Below are 16931 nucleotides of genomic sequence, written 5' to 3'. Positions count from 1 at the left end.
TAATTCAATAAGAGAATATGAGAAAAACTATGAAGGGTGGCGCTGCTGAGGATTTTAAGCAGAGAAGGGATAGATCTCCATTTAAATAATGCAAAGTCGTTCTGGAATCATTTTAGTCTGAAAGTAGGATTATGAGTCAAGATGTACTTGCAGTCGTCCTGGTGATCATAATAAAGAGGAACTGAAAAAGACACTGGCCTCAAGAATGGAGACAAGAGAACACACCTGACATTTTATGATAACCAACAGAAAAGAACTGGTCACAAATTAGGATAAGATAATTATTGCGGTCAGTTTGCCTGCCCTAATATAAGTATATAATAGACAGGGTTATGTATAGATTATATAACGGTGTTTGCTTAGTCACACTCAAGTTTTCTCACATTTTTAAACAATTTATTCAACATAAAGGAAATCTATACTGTTTTAAGTCTATCTAACTTCATGTAAATGCAGTTGACTTCAATTCAAAACAGGGTAGTAACAAGAAGGAGACTGCAATAGTTATTCTTCCTCTGCAGTCACCATTGCAATGGATTAACTTATTAGTACCTTTTTCTCACACTTAGGGTCTATGTAATTCATGGAATAAAGGCAATGGTCATGCTTCAGCAAAAGACTAGAACATTAAACATGTTACATAGATACTTTCCTACTCTCTCACAGAATATAGTCTGGGCACTACAATCTAATTAATCAGACTGAATAAGTAGGACACCTTCCTGATTGGACAATTTCCTGAGAGCAATTTTACTGTATATATTGCAGCGCACTTTTCTTTTTCCCTTGCTCCAAAACAATGTTATTTTTTATAAATCTGAGATGCCACCATCTTCAGAAACCACTTCAACAAGGACATAATTCACTTCCTCCAAGTGTTGAAATGTCTCCCTGCATTTTAAATTCCACTTAAATTTGCAAGTGAAGAGCATAGCAACAAAGAGAAAAACAGAGAAGATTACTTACGAACTGGTAATGTTTGGAAATTTTCTATTTTACTGTAGTCTCCTTGTCCTTTTCCATTTACAGCTGCAACTCTGATTTCATAAGTTGTATTTGGTTCCAGGTTGCTCAAAACAACAATTGCTAAAAGAAAAAAAAATATATGCCTATGATTAATGCATTTTAATAAGTAAAACAAATCAAACTATTACAAAGCTGAGTGAACAATATCACTGTAAATCTTTCCATGAAATACCTGAAAAAATTAAGAAATACACATAAGAAGAGAATGATTTCTGAACAATCCTCTTCTTCATCTCTATTTTAGCTTTCTACCCACATGCAGTAACTTTCAAAGAAGAAAATTAGTAGCTCCTTTTGTGATACTTACAACTCACAAAGTAGAAAGTAAAATATTTTCTTTCGTCTTTTTAATATTCAATTTATAAAAAAGGATTTAAATAAAACATCTTTACAGCATGCATTCTCAAATACTTTGTCTACTCAAAATAGATGATTTCTACAGAAGTTAATGGAGATACGGAATTCAATATCTAGAAGTCTGGCCTCCAGTATAAGGTGTTTGAGTCACATCAAAGAAGTGTCACTAAGTTGACTACTGTAATAGTGGATCATTTGTTCAATAATCTCAAATCAAATCAAATTATTTTTAACACTAGCTTGGAGCTTGTCATCTCTTGTATTTTCTCTCTGAATTTCTTCTCAATTATATACCATACCAAGCCTGGATTCAACATGACACAAAGGAGAAGAAAGAATCTGAAAAAGTACAGGGATATAAAAGTTTATTAGAAACATCCCTGGGGAGTGTCAGCCCCTTTAATTTGCCAGAAAGTTTTAAATACAATTGCAGATTTCAAAATTTTGCATCTTTACAAATTCCTTCGGTGGAGCTAACAAAATTCCATAGTTGTTTCTATCCTTACTGTTTTTGCTAAAAAGGGCAAAAATTAACTAGTGGAAATGGCAATGCCTTGATGAAAAATCAAAAGGAAGTTATGTCTGACTTACATAATAACTTAAAGTCAGATGATCAATTCATACTAGAAGATATAATCAATCATAAAATAAAAGATTAAACCATAAGTAATCAGGATCACATTTGTAGGACTATTGATTAACATGAACAATGACTGAAGACGATACACAGCCAATAAAATTCCAAAATAATTTATTAACATGTTTCTGATAATTAATATATATTCACTAAATAACATTTTTCATTTTATGTTGAATGAATATACTTAATGAATTTGTTTTGGTACTTCCTTGTGCTCCCTTCTTTTCCCTAATATTATCATATATACCAGATAAATATTAATGGCAAAAATATGGTTCAAATATCAACCAGACCTTATTTAATCCAGTAAAGATGTTTCAAAATCATTAGAAAGGATACATTTCCAATTAGTGAAATTTGTTTGTATTTCTCAGTTTCTCTACCCTGTAAGAAAACTGAACTTGCTTTTGAGAGTGCATGGCCTTGTCAAGCCTCAGATGAAAACACATGGTGTCAAAGCTAAGGAGGCCAAGTGGGGAAAAAAGGATTGGCAGGGAAATACAACTGATTAGAAGCTGCAAGATAAATCAGAAAATTAAGACTTGAATTCAATTAGTTCTGACAAGCTAACAACCTGTGAGCTTTTTCAGGAAACCCAAACTCAGTTGTCCTGGAGCCAGTGAAATACATAATATCAGCCCAAGAAAAAGAAGACGACTACAATGGAGAGACCGTTAGTGGACAGATGAAGCTGGTCATGAAGATTATGGAAAGGGAGAGGGAATCAAACTAAGAGTTAGGCAGCTAAAATGCTAAGAAGTTGGAATCCTATTGACCTTACGAGAGAAAGCTTCCGCTCAAGGTCAGCATACGAAGGAATTCAAGAGTTAAAAATTCATCATATTTTATCATTTAATCAGTTAATAAATATAGCAAATTTAAAGCCAAAGTGAGCTAGACCTGCAGAGATTAATGCCTTATAAAAGTGTGTTTATTCTTCAGGGCTTGTAACAAAAATGCTTGGGCCGTTGGACAATCAGTACTGTCATGGAGTAGTTTGTATCTGATTATCCTCTTCTTTACCCTAATGAAGAATGACTTGATGTAGCATGGAGACATATGAGAGACTCCGGCAGGAAGTAACCAGGCTGCAATAACCTTTGTAATAAGACACTTAGTGATGCAGACTTTAGACTCATGAAAGAAGTCATGTGGCTCTGGGCCAGATTCCACCACTGACTGAGATTCAACCAAGTCTTAGGACTGAGGTGGTCTCTCAACTTCTAAAAAGACACTTTTATTAAATGTCATAGAAACAAAGTATAAAAATAAGTTGAAAGAAGGTGTAGATAAAAAATTGTGATTCATGAAATAATCACCTCTGTATATCAATTATTTATGCAAGTGGGGATATTATCTACAGACTGTGAAATAATACAAAATAATGGATCATCTAAAATTTATTCATCTTTAATTTTCTGTTTAATGGAAAAATATTTTATGTTTACAGGCAAAATAGTCTTAGTGATACTTATAAATCTTAACATGTACACAGATAATCTATACAGAGAGTAGGCTACACAAGAATATATGAGAGTTTGCCATAGATGCTTTTACTGCTACAGATAACTTTGGTATGTGACATGCCTCTCCATATTCTACGATGTAAAGATGCAGCTGCTACCATCGTTTTAATATCATGAGATAGACTGTAACTCAGCTGTGTGGAACTGGTAATGCTTAGATTCAATTGTTTGTCTTTATGTAATCAAACAAGAAAAGCAACAGAATTTAAAGCACACAATTTTAATTGTAAATAAAATTCTTCATTTCATCAGAAGTGTGGAGATCAGACTGTTCATCCTTTTAGGTTAAAAATGCATAACAATAGAGCTATCAAAGTATCAGAGCAGATCAAATCAGGGAAAATTGAGGAAATTACTTGGATTAAACAATTAAAACAACACACACACACACACACACACAAACACAAAGCAAAGCAACTCCATATTTTACTTGAATTATCCGAGTGATTCTAGTAAAACCTCTTTCTGGCTTGGATTGCCAGCATTCCTCTTTCCCTAACATTTCATAGGGATTGTGAGGAGTTTTGGGTGTCCCTCTACCTCTGCCAAGGGGAAACCTATTTATTTAATTGCGTTCTGATCAAGTCAGAACTGATTTTCCCCATGTTTCCCCTTATTTTTCTGTTCTGTGTCAAGACTCTCCTCTTTACTGACTGAGTTTCACAGCAGAGCAGTTTGCTGAGGAGAGGAGAAAAGAGGGCAAAATGATGACGGAGCTGTTATTACAACATTGGGCTAAAACACTTAAATGTATAGTGGATGAGGGAGGTTTTATAGAGGACCTTCCAAATTATAGGGGAGAGGTGTGGAAATAAGCCTATTAATGCCAGTTTTACAAAGTGATATACAAGAAATCAGTCTGTTTTTGAGTTCTGACTCTAAAGGTTTTGGTACAATAACCCTTATTGTGAGGCTTATTAACATTGTGTGAACATAAAGATTATTGTGGGAAATAGAAAGAACTCATATATTGGGACTAATTTAAAGAGAGGGAAAGGAAAAGATTCAGGGGAGGCAAAGCCTACGTCTGTAATTTGACTTGCCTTTCTTTAATGAGAGGATGTATACATGAAATCATCCATAATTTACTGGCATATTACCAAACATAGGGTTTCTGAATACACAAGGTAGGGCTTGAAAGCAAACCCCCACTTGAAATACAAATGCTGTGTACTCTATAATAGAGCACCTCAAATTATGAAGTTAGTTAATGAAAGACGTTCTTTCCCCAAATGTGTCCATACAATAGAACAACAGAACCACAAACTAAGGTGTGGGAATGGTTTCTTTCTCTACAATTTATTAGAAATTCAAACTCAAAAATTAGGTGAAAGTAGGTCTAGATTACAAACCATTAAAAGTTCTCTAAAGACAAATGGCATACATTGAGGTCTTTCATAGTTATATTCAGTCAGCATGATTTGGAAACCATACTGCAATTCCTCTGAAAATTATAAACAATCATGAATTTTTCTTTGACATGGCAACAGGGACAGGTTCTACAAAAAAGCTAATTTCCCTCACTAATGTAATGTTTCTGCTTGATTTAAATATAATTGAGTTTCATAAATGGTCATTTTGTCACCCGGCTATAAATGTAAAAAGTACAGCAAAATACTGAAATGCATAAAAACAATGACATTTTAACTGGCAAATGAAAGGGAAATAGGAACTTTTTAAACATTATTTTTACAAGTATCGAAATGATATTACTAGAGAGAAAAATCTGAAGTTGTACTCTCTCTCTAAGAAGGGAATAAACTTTATTAAAAGAAGTTGAACAAAGTAAGTTTAGTTTGTTCAGATAATGAATTGTAAATTCCTCCCTTTGGCTGTCAAGAGAAGCAGAGGCTACAGAATATTTACAACCCATGGAGCAAAATAAATTACATATTTACAAACTAATTATGCTGAGCAAAGGTCTAAAGTGAGATTAAATTTAGCCATGTTTTCTTAGCTCTCTTAAACCCCCGATGTCTCCATGCATTTTTCCTGTCATTCAATGTAGGGAGATAAGGACTCCCTCCATGCAGAACTGCTGTATCATCCACCTAAAATGGAACTGTTCAGGTTGTCAAGAACTGTGAAACATGTCAGATAGCTATGCGAAATCACAAAGCTTGGCTAGGATAGAACTGATCGTTCGAAATTACACTTGTTGTTAATCTCCTTAGATAAATCGGAAAACATAATGAAATCCCCGAAGTTTCTCACCTGAGATTCAGCTTTTGTTTTCTAAACAATTAAAACAAGACAAAGAAAGCTTTCTTTTTGAGGGAAGGAATTCTGACTCCTTTCTGCAGAAGTTTGCAATAGGCTTGAAAAAAAATAAAAGTAATTTTTTACCTTTTTTATCCCTAATGTAGAATTTTTTAATACTTTGACTCCAGTTATTCTTTACATACATAAGAATGATTTCAGGGATAGCTTCATTATTAATGAAAAGTATCTTTAAGTTTTCTTAAGCAGTTTATGTAAATAATCATCTCAGTTCAATTATATTTTCATTTATTTTTGAAAATATAAATTTGTATTTTTGTGCAAATTATACTGTGTTTCAAGATTCCATTAGCTGCAAAAGGATATGATCTCACCTTTTTAAAAGTACCTTAGAGACTTTTATGGATGATAATATATAACTTGTATAAATATATATTATAATATAAATAACATTTGTGGATATAGTTTTTTGTAATAAATAATTCATATGACTATATATTTTGATGAACAGTAGAAAGAAAAATTAACCAGATGATTATGTGCTGTTTGTGTGGGGTTTTTATTCAATGCATTGATGACACTATTTTAAAATCACAGATCATCATTTCTGAATCTTCATAATTATTTCTTTACTATACTTTTTTTTTAATGTTCTTTTTCATCATGAGTATAAACTATGCATAAAAACAATATGGTCATTTAATAATTGAGTTTTAACTGATGCAAGATTTTACACAAGAAGTACTTGTTGTCCCTTAAAATTAAATGGCTTCTTCTTGAAATATACTCTTTGTAAAAACCTTGATTTGAAAACAGAAAAGTTCCATCAAAATTATTTTCATAAACTAATCATACTTTTTAAATTTAAAATATAATTATTTCTTATCACATAGAAATTATTCATCTAAGGGGAGTTCAATTGATTTTTTTTAGATCCACTTAGTACATAAAATATGAGAGATATATAATTACCAAAAATTTTCTTCTATAGTCTAAAACAATAGGTTTTTATAAAATACCCATGAAATCTCTTGATGATTAAAAGTAATCAGAATATTATTTTTCACTCACAAATATGCTAATTTCTCAAAATGTCTATACAAACAACATTCTTTTTTATGTTATAAGCTTTTTTGGTTATTTTTGGCAGGGAGCATAAGTTAAGCTTTTGTAATTAAATACTCCTCTCTGTACCATGGCTATAAAAATTCTAAGCCTCATTTTAGTTATTTAACCTCTTAATAATATTTATAAATATTTTTTCTGTTATGGATTATGCCCCTTATTTTTGTGTTTGAATGCTTCACTGTGAGAAGATTTTATTGTAAGAATCTTATGAGCAGAACACACATCATACATATCATATATATTATCTCCAATCCTCACAAAGCCTAGATATTTCAAATGCAGAATGAGAAGTCAATAAAGAGTTTTTGAATTGACATTTAAAAAAAATATGCTAAACAAAAGATCATTTAAAAAACTGATCGGGGGGGACCTTCAGGATGGTGGAGGAGTAAGACGTGGAGATCACCTTCCTCCCCAGAAATACATCTACATGTGGAACAACTCCTACAGAACACCTACTGAACACTGGCAGAAGACCTCAGACCTCCCAAAAGGCAAGAAAATCCCCACGTACTTGGGTAGGGCAAAAGAAAAAAGAAAAAACAGAGACAAAAGAATAGGGATGGGACCTGCACCTCTGAGAGGGAGCCGTGAAGGAGGAAAAGTTTCCACACACTAGGAAGCCCCTTCACTGGTGGAGATGGCGGGTGGCAGTGGGGAAGCTTTGGAGCCACGGAGGAGAACGTAGCAACAGGGTTGCAGAGGGCAAAGCAGAGAGATTCTTACACAGAGGATCAGTGCTGACCAGCACTCACCAGCCCGAGAGGCTTGTCTGCTCAGCCGCCGGGGTGGGTGGGTGCTGGGAGCTGAGGCTCAGGCTTCAGAGGTCAGATCCCAGGGAGAGGACAGGGTTGCCTACGTGAAGACAGCCTGAGGGGGTTAGTGCACCACAGCTAGCCTGGAGGGAGTCCAGGAAAAAGTCTGGACCTGCCTAAGAGTCAAGAGACCATGGTTTCAGGGTGTGTGAGGAGAGGGGATTCCTTCTCTGTCTGCCCACAGAAGGCAGAGCACCATCTGAAGGAGTTCCAGAGACAGGCGCGAGCCACGGCTATCAGCTCAGACCCCAGAGACGGGCATGAAACGCTAAGGCTGCTGCCACTGACACCAAGAATCCTGTGTGCAAGCACTGGTCACTATCCACACCCCCCACCCCTGGGAGTCTGTGCAGCCCACCACTGCCAGGGTCCCGTGATCCAGAGACAACTTCCCCAGAAAACACACAGCGTGCCTCAGGCTGTTGCAATGTCACGCCGGCCTCTGCCACATAGGCTCATGCCACATTCCGTACCCCTCCCTACCCCTGGCCTGAGTGAGCCAGAGCCCCCTAATCAGCCACTGCTTTACCCCTTCCTGTCTGGGCAGAGAACAGATGCCTGAGGGCAGCCTACATGCAGAGGCAGGACCAAAGCCAAAGCTGAACACCAGTAGCTGTGCAAACAAAGAAGAGAAATGGAAATTTCTCCTTGCAGCCTCAGGAGCAGTGGATTAAATCCCACAATCAACTTGCTGTACCTGCATCTGTGGAATACCTGAATAGACAATGAATCGTCCCAAAATTGAGGCAGTGGACTTTGGGAGAAATTGTAGACTTGGGGTTTGCTGTCTGTGACTGATTTGTTTCTGATTTTTATGTTTATCTTAGTTTATTTTTTAGAGCTTGTTATTACTGGTGGATTTGTTTATTGGTTTGGCTGCTCTCTTCTTTTTTATTTTATTTTAATAGGAACATACATATCGATAATTACCTTAAATATAAATGGATTAAATGCTCCAACCAAAAGACATAGACGGACTGAATGGATACAAAACAAGACCTGTATATATGCTGTCTACAAGAGACCCACTTCAGACCAAGGGACACATACAGACTGAAAGTGAAGGGATGGAAAAAGATATTCCATGCAAATGGAAATCAAAAGAAAGCTGGAGTAGCATTTCTCATATCAGACAAAATAGACTCTAAAATAAAGACTATTACAAGAGACAAAGAAGGACACTACATAATGATCAAGGGATCAATCCAAGAAGAAGATATAACAATTGTAAATATTTATGCACCCAACATAGGAGCACTTCAATACATAAGGCAAATGCTAACAGCCATAAAAGGGGAAATCGACAGTAACACAATCATACTAGGGGACTTTAACACCCCACTTTCACCAATGGACAGATCATCCAAAATGAAAATAAACAAGGAAACACAAGCTTTAAATGACACATTAGACAAATGGACTTAATAGATATTGATAGGACATTCCATCCAAAAACAACAATACACTTTCTTCTCAAGTGTTCATGGAACATTCTCCAGGATAGATTATACCTTGGGTCACAAATCAAGCCGTGCTAAATTTAAGAAAATTGAAATCACATCAAGTATCTTCTCCAACCACAACTCTATAAGACTAGATATCAATTACAGGAAAAAACTGTCAAAAATACAAACACATAGAGGCTAAACAATACACTACTAAATGACCAAGAGCTCACTGACGAAATCAAAGAGGAAATAGAAAAATATCTAGAAACAAATGACAATGAAAACACGACAACCCAAAACCTATGGGATGCAGTAAAAGCAGTTCTAAGAGGGAAGTTTAGAGCAATACAATCCTACCTCAAGAAACAGGAAACATCTCAAATAAACAACCTAAGGTTACACCTAAAGCAATTAGAGAAAGAAGAACAAAAAAACCCAAAGTTAGCAGAAGGAAAGAAAACATAAAATTCAGATCGGAAATAAATGAAAAAGAAATAAAGGAAACGATAGCAAATATCAATAAAACTGAAAGCTGGTTCTTGGAGAAGATAAACAAAATTGATAAACCATTAGCCGGACTCATCAAGAAAAAAAGGGAGAAGACTCAAATCAACAGAATTAGAAATGAAAAAGGAGAAGGAACAACTGACACTGCAGAAATACAAAGGATCATGAGAGATTACTACAAGCAACTATATGCCAATAAAATGGACAACCTAGAAAAAATGGACAAATTCTTAGAAAAGCACAACCTTCCGAGACTGGAGCAGGAAGAAATAGAAAATATAAACAGACCAATCAAAAGCACTGAAATTCAAACTGTGATGAAAAATCTTCCAACAAACAGAAGTCCAGGGACAGATGGCTTCACAAGCGAATTCTATCAAACTTCTAGAGGAGAGCTAACACCTATCTTTCTCAAACTCTTCCAAAATATAGAAGAGTTTTGAAGAGTTTGATATCACCCTGATACCAAAACCAGATAAAGATGTCACAAAAAAAGAAAATAACAGGCCAATATCACTGATGAACATAGATGTAAAAATCCTCAACAAAATACTAGCAAACAGAATCCAACAGCACATTAAAAGGATCATACACTATGATCAAGTGGGGTTTATCCTAGGAGCACAGGGATTCTTCAATATACACAAATCAATCAATGTGAAACACCATATTAAGAAACTGAAGGATAAAAACAGTATGATAATCTCAATAGATGCAGAAAAAGCTTTCGACAAAATTCAACACCCATTTTTGATAAAATCTCTCCAGAAAGTAGGCATAGAGGAAATCTACCTCAACATAATTAAGGCCATGTATGACAAACCCACAGCTAACATCATTCTCAGTGGTGAAAAACTGAAACCATTTCCTCTAAGATCAGGAACAAGACAAGGTTGCCCACTCTCACTACTATTACTCAACATAGTTTTGGAAATTTTAGCCACAGCAGCAGAGAAGAAAAAGAAATAAAAGGAATCCAAATTGGAAAAGAAGAAGTATAACTGTCACTGTTTGCAGATAACATGGCACTATACACACAGAATCCTAAAGATGCTACCAGAAAACCACTAGAGCTAATCAATGAATTTGGTAAAGTAGCAAGATACAAAATTAATGCACAGAAATCTCCTGCATTCCTATACACTGATGACGAAAAACCTGAAAGAGAAATTAAGGAAACACTCCCATTTACCATTGCAACAAAAACAATAAAATTCCTAGGAATAAAACTACCTAAGGAGACAAAGGACCTGTATGCAGAAAACTATACAACACTGATAAAAGAAATTAAAGATGATACAAACAGTTGGAGAGATATACCATGTTCCTGGATTGGAAGAATCACCATTTTGAAAATGACTATACTACCCAAAGCAATGTACAGATTCAATACAATCCTTATCAAACTACCACTGGCATTTTTCACAGGACTAGAACAAAAAATCTCACAATTTGTATGGTAACACAAAAGACCCCAAATAGCCAAAGCAATCTTGAGAAAGAAAAACGGAGCTGGCGGAATCAGGCTCACTGACTTCAGACTATACTACAAAGCTACAGTAATCAAGACAGTATGGTACTGTCAGAAAAACAGAAATATAGATCAATGGAACAGGATAGAAAGCCCAGAGATAAACCTACCCACATATGGTCACCTTATTTTTGAGAAAGGAGGCAAGAATATACAATGGAGAAAAGACAGCCTCTTCAATAAGTGGTGCTGGGAAAACTGGACAACTACATGTAAAAGAATGAAATTAGAACACTCCCTAACACAATACACAAAAATAAACTCAAAACGGATTAAAGACCTAAATGTAAGACCAGACACTATAAATCTCTTAGAGGAAAACATAGGCAGCACACTCTATGATGTAAATCACAGCAAGATCCTTTTTGACCCACCTCCTAGAGAAATGGAAATAAAAACAAAAATAAACAAATGGCACTTGATGAAACTTAAAAGCCTTTGCACAGCAAAGGAAATCATAAATAAGACAAAAGCCAACCCTCAGAGTGGGAGAAAATATTTGTAAATGAAGCAACTGACAAAGGATTAATCTCCAAAAATATACAAGCAGCTCATGTAGCTCAGTATCAAAAAAACAAACAACCCAATCCAAAAACGGGCAGAAGACCTAAATAGACATTTCTCCAAAGAAGATATACAGATTGCCAACAAACATGAAAGGATGCTCAACATCACTAATCATTAGAGAGATGCAAATCAATACTACAATGAGGTATCACCTCACACTGGTCAGAATGGCCATCATCAAAAAATCTACCAAGAATAAATGCTGGAGAGGGTGTGGAGAAAAAGAACCCTCTTGCACTGTTGGTGGGAATGTAAATTGATACAGCCACTATAGAGAACACTCTGGAGGTTCCTTAAAAAATTAAAAATAGAATTACCCTATGACCTCGTAATACCAGTACTGGGCATATACCCTGAGAAAACCACAATTCAAAAAGAGTCATGTACCACATTGTTCATTGCAGCACTATTTACAATAGCCAGGACATGGAATCAACCTAAGTGTCCATCAACAGATGAATGGATAAAGAAGATGTGACACATATACACAGTGGAATATTACTCAGCCATAAAAAAAGAAACGAAACTGAGTTATTTGTAGTGAGGTGGATGGACCTAGAATCTGTCATACTGAGTGAAGTAAGTCAGAAAGAGAAAAACAAATACCGTATGCTAACACATATATATGGAATCTAAAAAATATATATATGGTTCTGAAGAACCTAGGGGCAGGACAGGAATAAAGATGCTGACGTAGAGTATGGACTTGAGGACACAGGGAGGGGAAGGGTAAGCTGGGACGAAGTGAGAGAGTAGCATTGACATATATACATTACCAAATGTAAATAGATAGCTAGTTGGACGCAGCTGCATAGCACAGGGAGATCAGCTCAGTCCTTTGTGCCCACCTAGAGGGGTGGGATAGGGAGGGTGGGAGGGAGACACAAGAAGGAAGGGATATGGGGATATATGTATACATATAGCTGATTCACTTTGTTATACAGCAGAAACTAACTCAACATTGTAAAGCAATTATACTCCAATAAAGATGTTAAAAAAAGAAAAAAGAAAAAAATGATCCAATAAAAGACACTTGCTAAATCTACAGTTGTTATCCTTTATCACTAATTTATTGATTCTATTCTTGTGTTGCTGAATAATTAAAGCACATTTTACTTCTCCAAGTAAAACTTTTTGCCTGTGCAAAAAATCCACCATTCAATTCCCATTTGATGTTGTGTCCTTGAATACTTAGACTTGACCAGTTTGGTTGTACTCTCCATTTCATAGATTAATAAATGGCGGCTCAGAAGATTAACCAGACAAGAAATGCAAAGCTTGGATTCTATCTTAAAGTTAAAGCTTTGTATTGTCCCACACTTGTATCCCACCCTGTAAAACCAGAGTACAGAAAATCACTTGTAAGCAAGGAATCTAAAAAGTCCTCATAAACCTGAACATGAGGAAAATGTATTCTCTCTTCTCAAAGACATTAATTACATATAAAAATAAAAACTATAAACTAATAAAAATGATAATCCTGTATATACTTTTCAAGATTTAACCTAAGCTTTTAGAGGGCACAACCTCTTTCTTAGAATATTTTACTTATTCCTGTATTCCTGGATTCTCATCAGAATGAACAATATAAATCCATGCTGATGATCTTCATAAATTTCCGTCACTATAAGCTGGATACGACTCAGTAATTTTTCCTATAGTTCACAGAAGCACATTATATTTACAGCAAGATTCAATAATGAGAAATTCAGAGCAAATCAGATCAAACAATCTGATTATTGAGAGTTCTGATTCTTAAGCCTTTCACTTTAGAAAAGAGACATTTACCAGTCACTTCTGCCTATTGTGCACTTTGGCCAATCTATTCTTTCATTTTTATGTATTTTTAAATACTAAATTAAAAAGTTTATTTTATGTATCCCATTAAAAGTTCCTAGCCACATTTCCAAATAAAGAGGAATGAACTAGTCTTGCTGTATCATTTATGTTCTCTGTTACGCAATACACCAAACCATACAGACAGTCCAGAAATTCCCTTACAATGCAAGTAAGATTCTGAACTAATGCAGCAAGTGCAACTCGGGCAGTTTTTTTCCCCAGAGTTTTTAGTTTTTCTAAATTTTTTTCTTTCTCCATTTTCAAGGAAGTTACATACTATTTAACTCATATTAATACTCAAAATTTCTCCTAGAGAGGCCATATTTTTCTCTGTAGTGAACCCAGACATCTCTTTTAGTTGTAATCAATTGCTTGCTATTTTTCAATGAATTTCAGGATGTGGAAACATTCTACTTTCTCTAGGTATTTGGGAGCGTGTATGTTCCTTTCTATATCTTGTTGTTTAAGTGTTTCAAATAAATTAATATAAATGCTTGCCATTTACATTTTAGGGATTTTCAGATCCCTAAAAAACTAGTGACAAAAATTTTATTTGTAAATAATATTTTCAGCATTCAACACAAATATTACATTATATTTCTATATAGCTATTTTGAAAGGTATTAAGCTCTTTTGACTTGGAGCATTTTAAAATATGTTTTTTTTGGAGAATTTAAATTATGAAGCAGATAATTCCATGGTTAAACATCCATGTGCATAATTAACTTTCTTATGAATACTTCCTACAAACTGAAAATGCTCATCTGAACAATTCCACTGGAATCCATCATAAAAATTGTTTTAAAAAATAATCTGAATCTTAACTTTTAAAGCACAAAGAAAGAGTGTCTATATGTTAAAGTTTCAATGAATATTAAGAAATGCAAATTTTTTCTCTTTCTGACTTACTTCACTCTGTATGACAGACTCTAGGTCCATCCACATCACTAAGGGAGGATTCTAGGAAAGAGGTGGAGTCAGAAGCACCAGGAATCTGTCTCCCCACCTAGACAACAATTGTACTGGAAGAATCTGCTTGATGAAGATAGTTTGGAATTCTGGAGACTATTAAAGCCCTGAAACTTCTAGAAGAAGACATGGACAGTAAATTATGGTAAATTTTGGTCATTTCAGGTGTCAGCAGCTACCATCCCCACCTCAGCCAAGTAGTTGCTGTACATATGTTCCCGGAGCAACTTCTACACAGATTGTGGGAGTCAGGGTGGGTAAAAAGGACCCTGTCTTGCAAATATCGGGATCTTGCTCTGATCTTTGGTTGCTGCCTTTGATCACAGAGGTGGGGAGCCTTTGATCACAGAAGTGGGCAGCCATTGTTGTTGCAATTCCCTGCATTTGTTGCTGCCCCTTCTCCTTTGGCTGAAATGACTCCCTGGTGATTTAGAAGACTGGCACACTGAGAAGACCTTAGGTTTACATCTTGGCACAGACCCAACCTAAAACAATATTTTTAAAAAAATCAAAATAAACAACAACAATAACAATAAGAGTTAACCAGGGGGAAGAAGGAGGATCTGATTTCCAGAGTTACCACATTAGTACATTCAAATGTCCGGTTTTCAACATAAAATCATAAGGCTTGCAAAGAAACAGGGAAACATGGTCCATTCAAAGGAAAAATGAAATCAGCAGAAATTGTCCCTGAAAAAGACCTCATGGCAGATATACTAGACAAAGACTTTGAAACAACTGTGTTAGAGATGCTTAAATAACTACAGGAAGATGTGGGCAAAGTCAAGAAAACAATGTATGACCAAAATGGAAATACCAATAAAGAGAGAAAACCTAAAAAGAAACCAAAACATAATTCTGAAGCTTAAAACTGCAGTAACTGAAATGAAAGATTCATCAGATGGATTCACAGGCAGATATGAAAGAGCAGAAGAAAGAATCAATGAATTTAAAGATAAGACAATGGAAATCCTTGAATTAGAGGAAGAGAAACAAAAGATTGAAGAAAAGTAAACAGAGCCCAAGGGACCAGTGGACATGGACACAACCAAGTGGACAAAGAGCACACTGTAAGAGTTCCAGAAAGAAAACTGAGAGAAAGAGACAGAGAATACTGGAGAAATAACTGCTGAAAATTTCAGTCATGAATATTAACATTCAAGAAGCTCAATGAATTTCATGGCAGAGGAACTCAAAGAAGGCCACACCGAGACACATTATAATCAAATTTTCAAAAGACAAAGAAAAAGAGAGAATCTTCAAAGCAGCAAGAAACAAGTGACTCATCACATATAGGGGATCCTCAATAACATCATCAGCATATTTCTCATCAGAAACTTTAGAGAACAAAAGGCAGTGGAATAATTTATTTAAAGCACTGAAAGGAAAAAACTGTCCTGTATCTGGCAAGCCTGTCTATCAAAAATGAGGGAGAAATTAAGACATTCCAGATAAACAAAAGCTGAGGAAGTTTGTTACCACTAGACTTACCCTGAAAAAAATACTCAAGGGAGTCCTGCAAGATGAGATGAAAGGACACTAGACAGTAACTAAAGCCATATGAACAAATACAGTTCTCAGTGAAGATAAATACATGGACAATTATAAAATAGTACTACTGTAGCAATGGTTTGTAACTGCACTGATTGTTTTTGACATTAAGAGACTATTACATTCAGAAATATTATTCTAATAGCTAGTATTATTGTGACTTTTTTTCTGTAACTCCAAATTTTGTTTTCTACATAATTTAACAGACTAATGTGTTTAAAAGAATTATCCCAGTTCATGTTTGGGCACACAATGTATAAAGATGTAAAGTTGTGATATCAACAACCAAAAGAATGGGGATGAAGCTGTAAAGGAACTGAGTGTTTGTACATTATTGAAGTTAAGCTGGTATGAATTCAAATTACAGTGTTACAATTTTAGAATAAGTGAAATCCCATGGTAACCAAAAACTAAAATAGCTATAGGATAAACATAAAAGGAAATGCAAAAGGAATTTAAATATCTCAGTACAAAGAGAAATTGACTAAACACAAAAGAAGACAACAATGCAGAAAATGAGGACCAAAAAGAGCTATAAGGCATATAGAAAACAAATAGCAAAATGATAGGAGTCCCTCCTTATTGGTAATTACTTTAAATGTAAATGGATCAAACTCTCCAGTGAAATGACAGAGTAGGCAGAATGACTAAAATCATATTATCCAACTTTAAGCTGTCTCTAGGGAATCACTTTAGAGTCAAAGACTAAAGAGAGACTAGGTTGAAAGTGAAGGGAAGGAAAAAGATTATCAATGCAAATAATAACCAAAAGAGAGCAGGGATGGCTATACTAATATCAGACAAAAT

At 35.1% G+C, this 16931-nt stretch overlaps 1 protein-coding gene across 1 annotated transcript in view; it reads right to left on the bottom strand.

The window, feature by feature from the left end:
* The window catches only part of NCAM2 (neural cell adhesion molecule 2), a 228663-nt gene that overhangs the window by 50130 nt on the left and 161602 nt on the right, over positions 1–16931 (bottom strand). Inside the window, 1 exon segment of the mRNA XM_059920007.1 lies at positions 967–1086. Within this exon segment, the coding sequence (XP_059775990.1) occupies positions 967–1086 (120 nt within the window).

This window comes from Balaenoptera ricei, chromosome 4 (genome assembly GCF_028023285.1).
Source record: "Balaenoptera ricei isolate mBalRic1 chromosome 4, mBalRic1.hap2, whole genome shotgun sequence".
NCBI lineage: Eukaryota > Metazoa > Chordata > Mammalia > Artiodactyla > Balaenopteridae > Balaenoptera > Balaenoptera ricei.
Note: the sequence above shows the minus strand (reverse complement) of the source record. Positions and strands in the feature narration are given on the sequence as shown.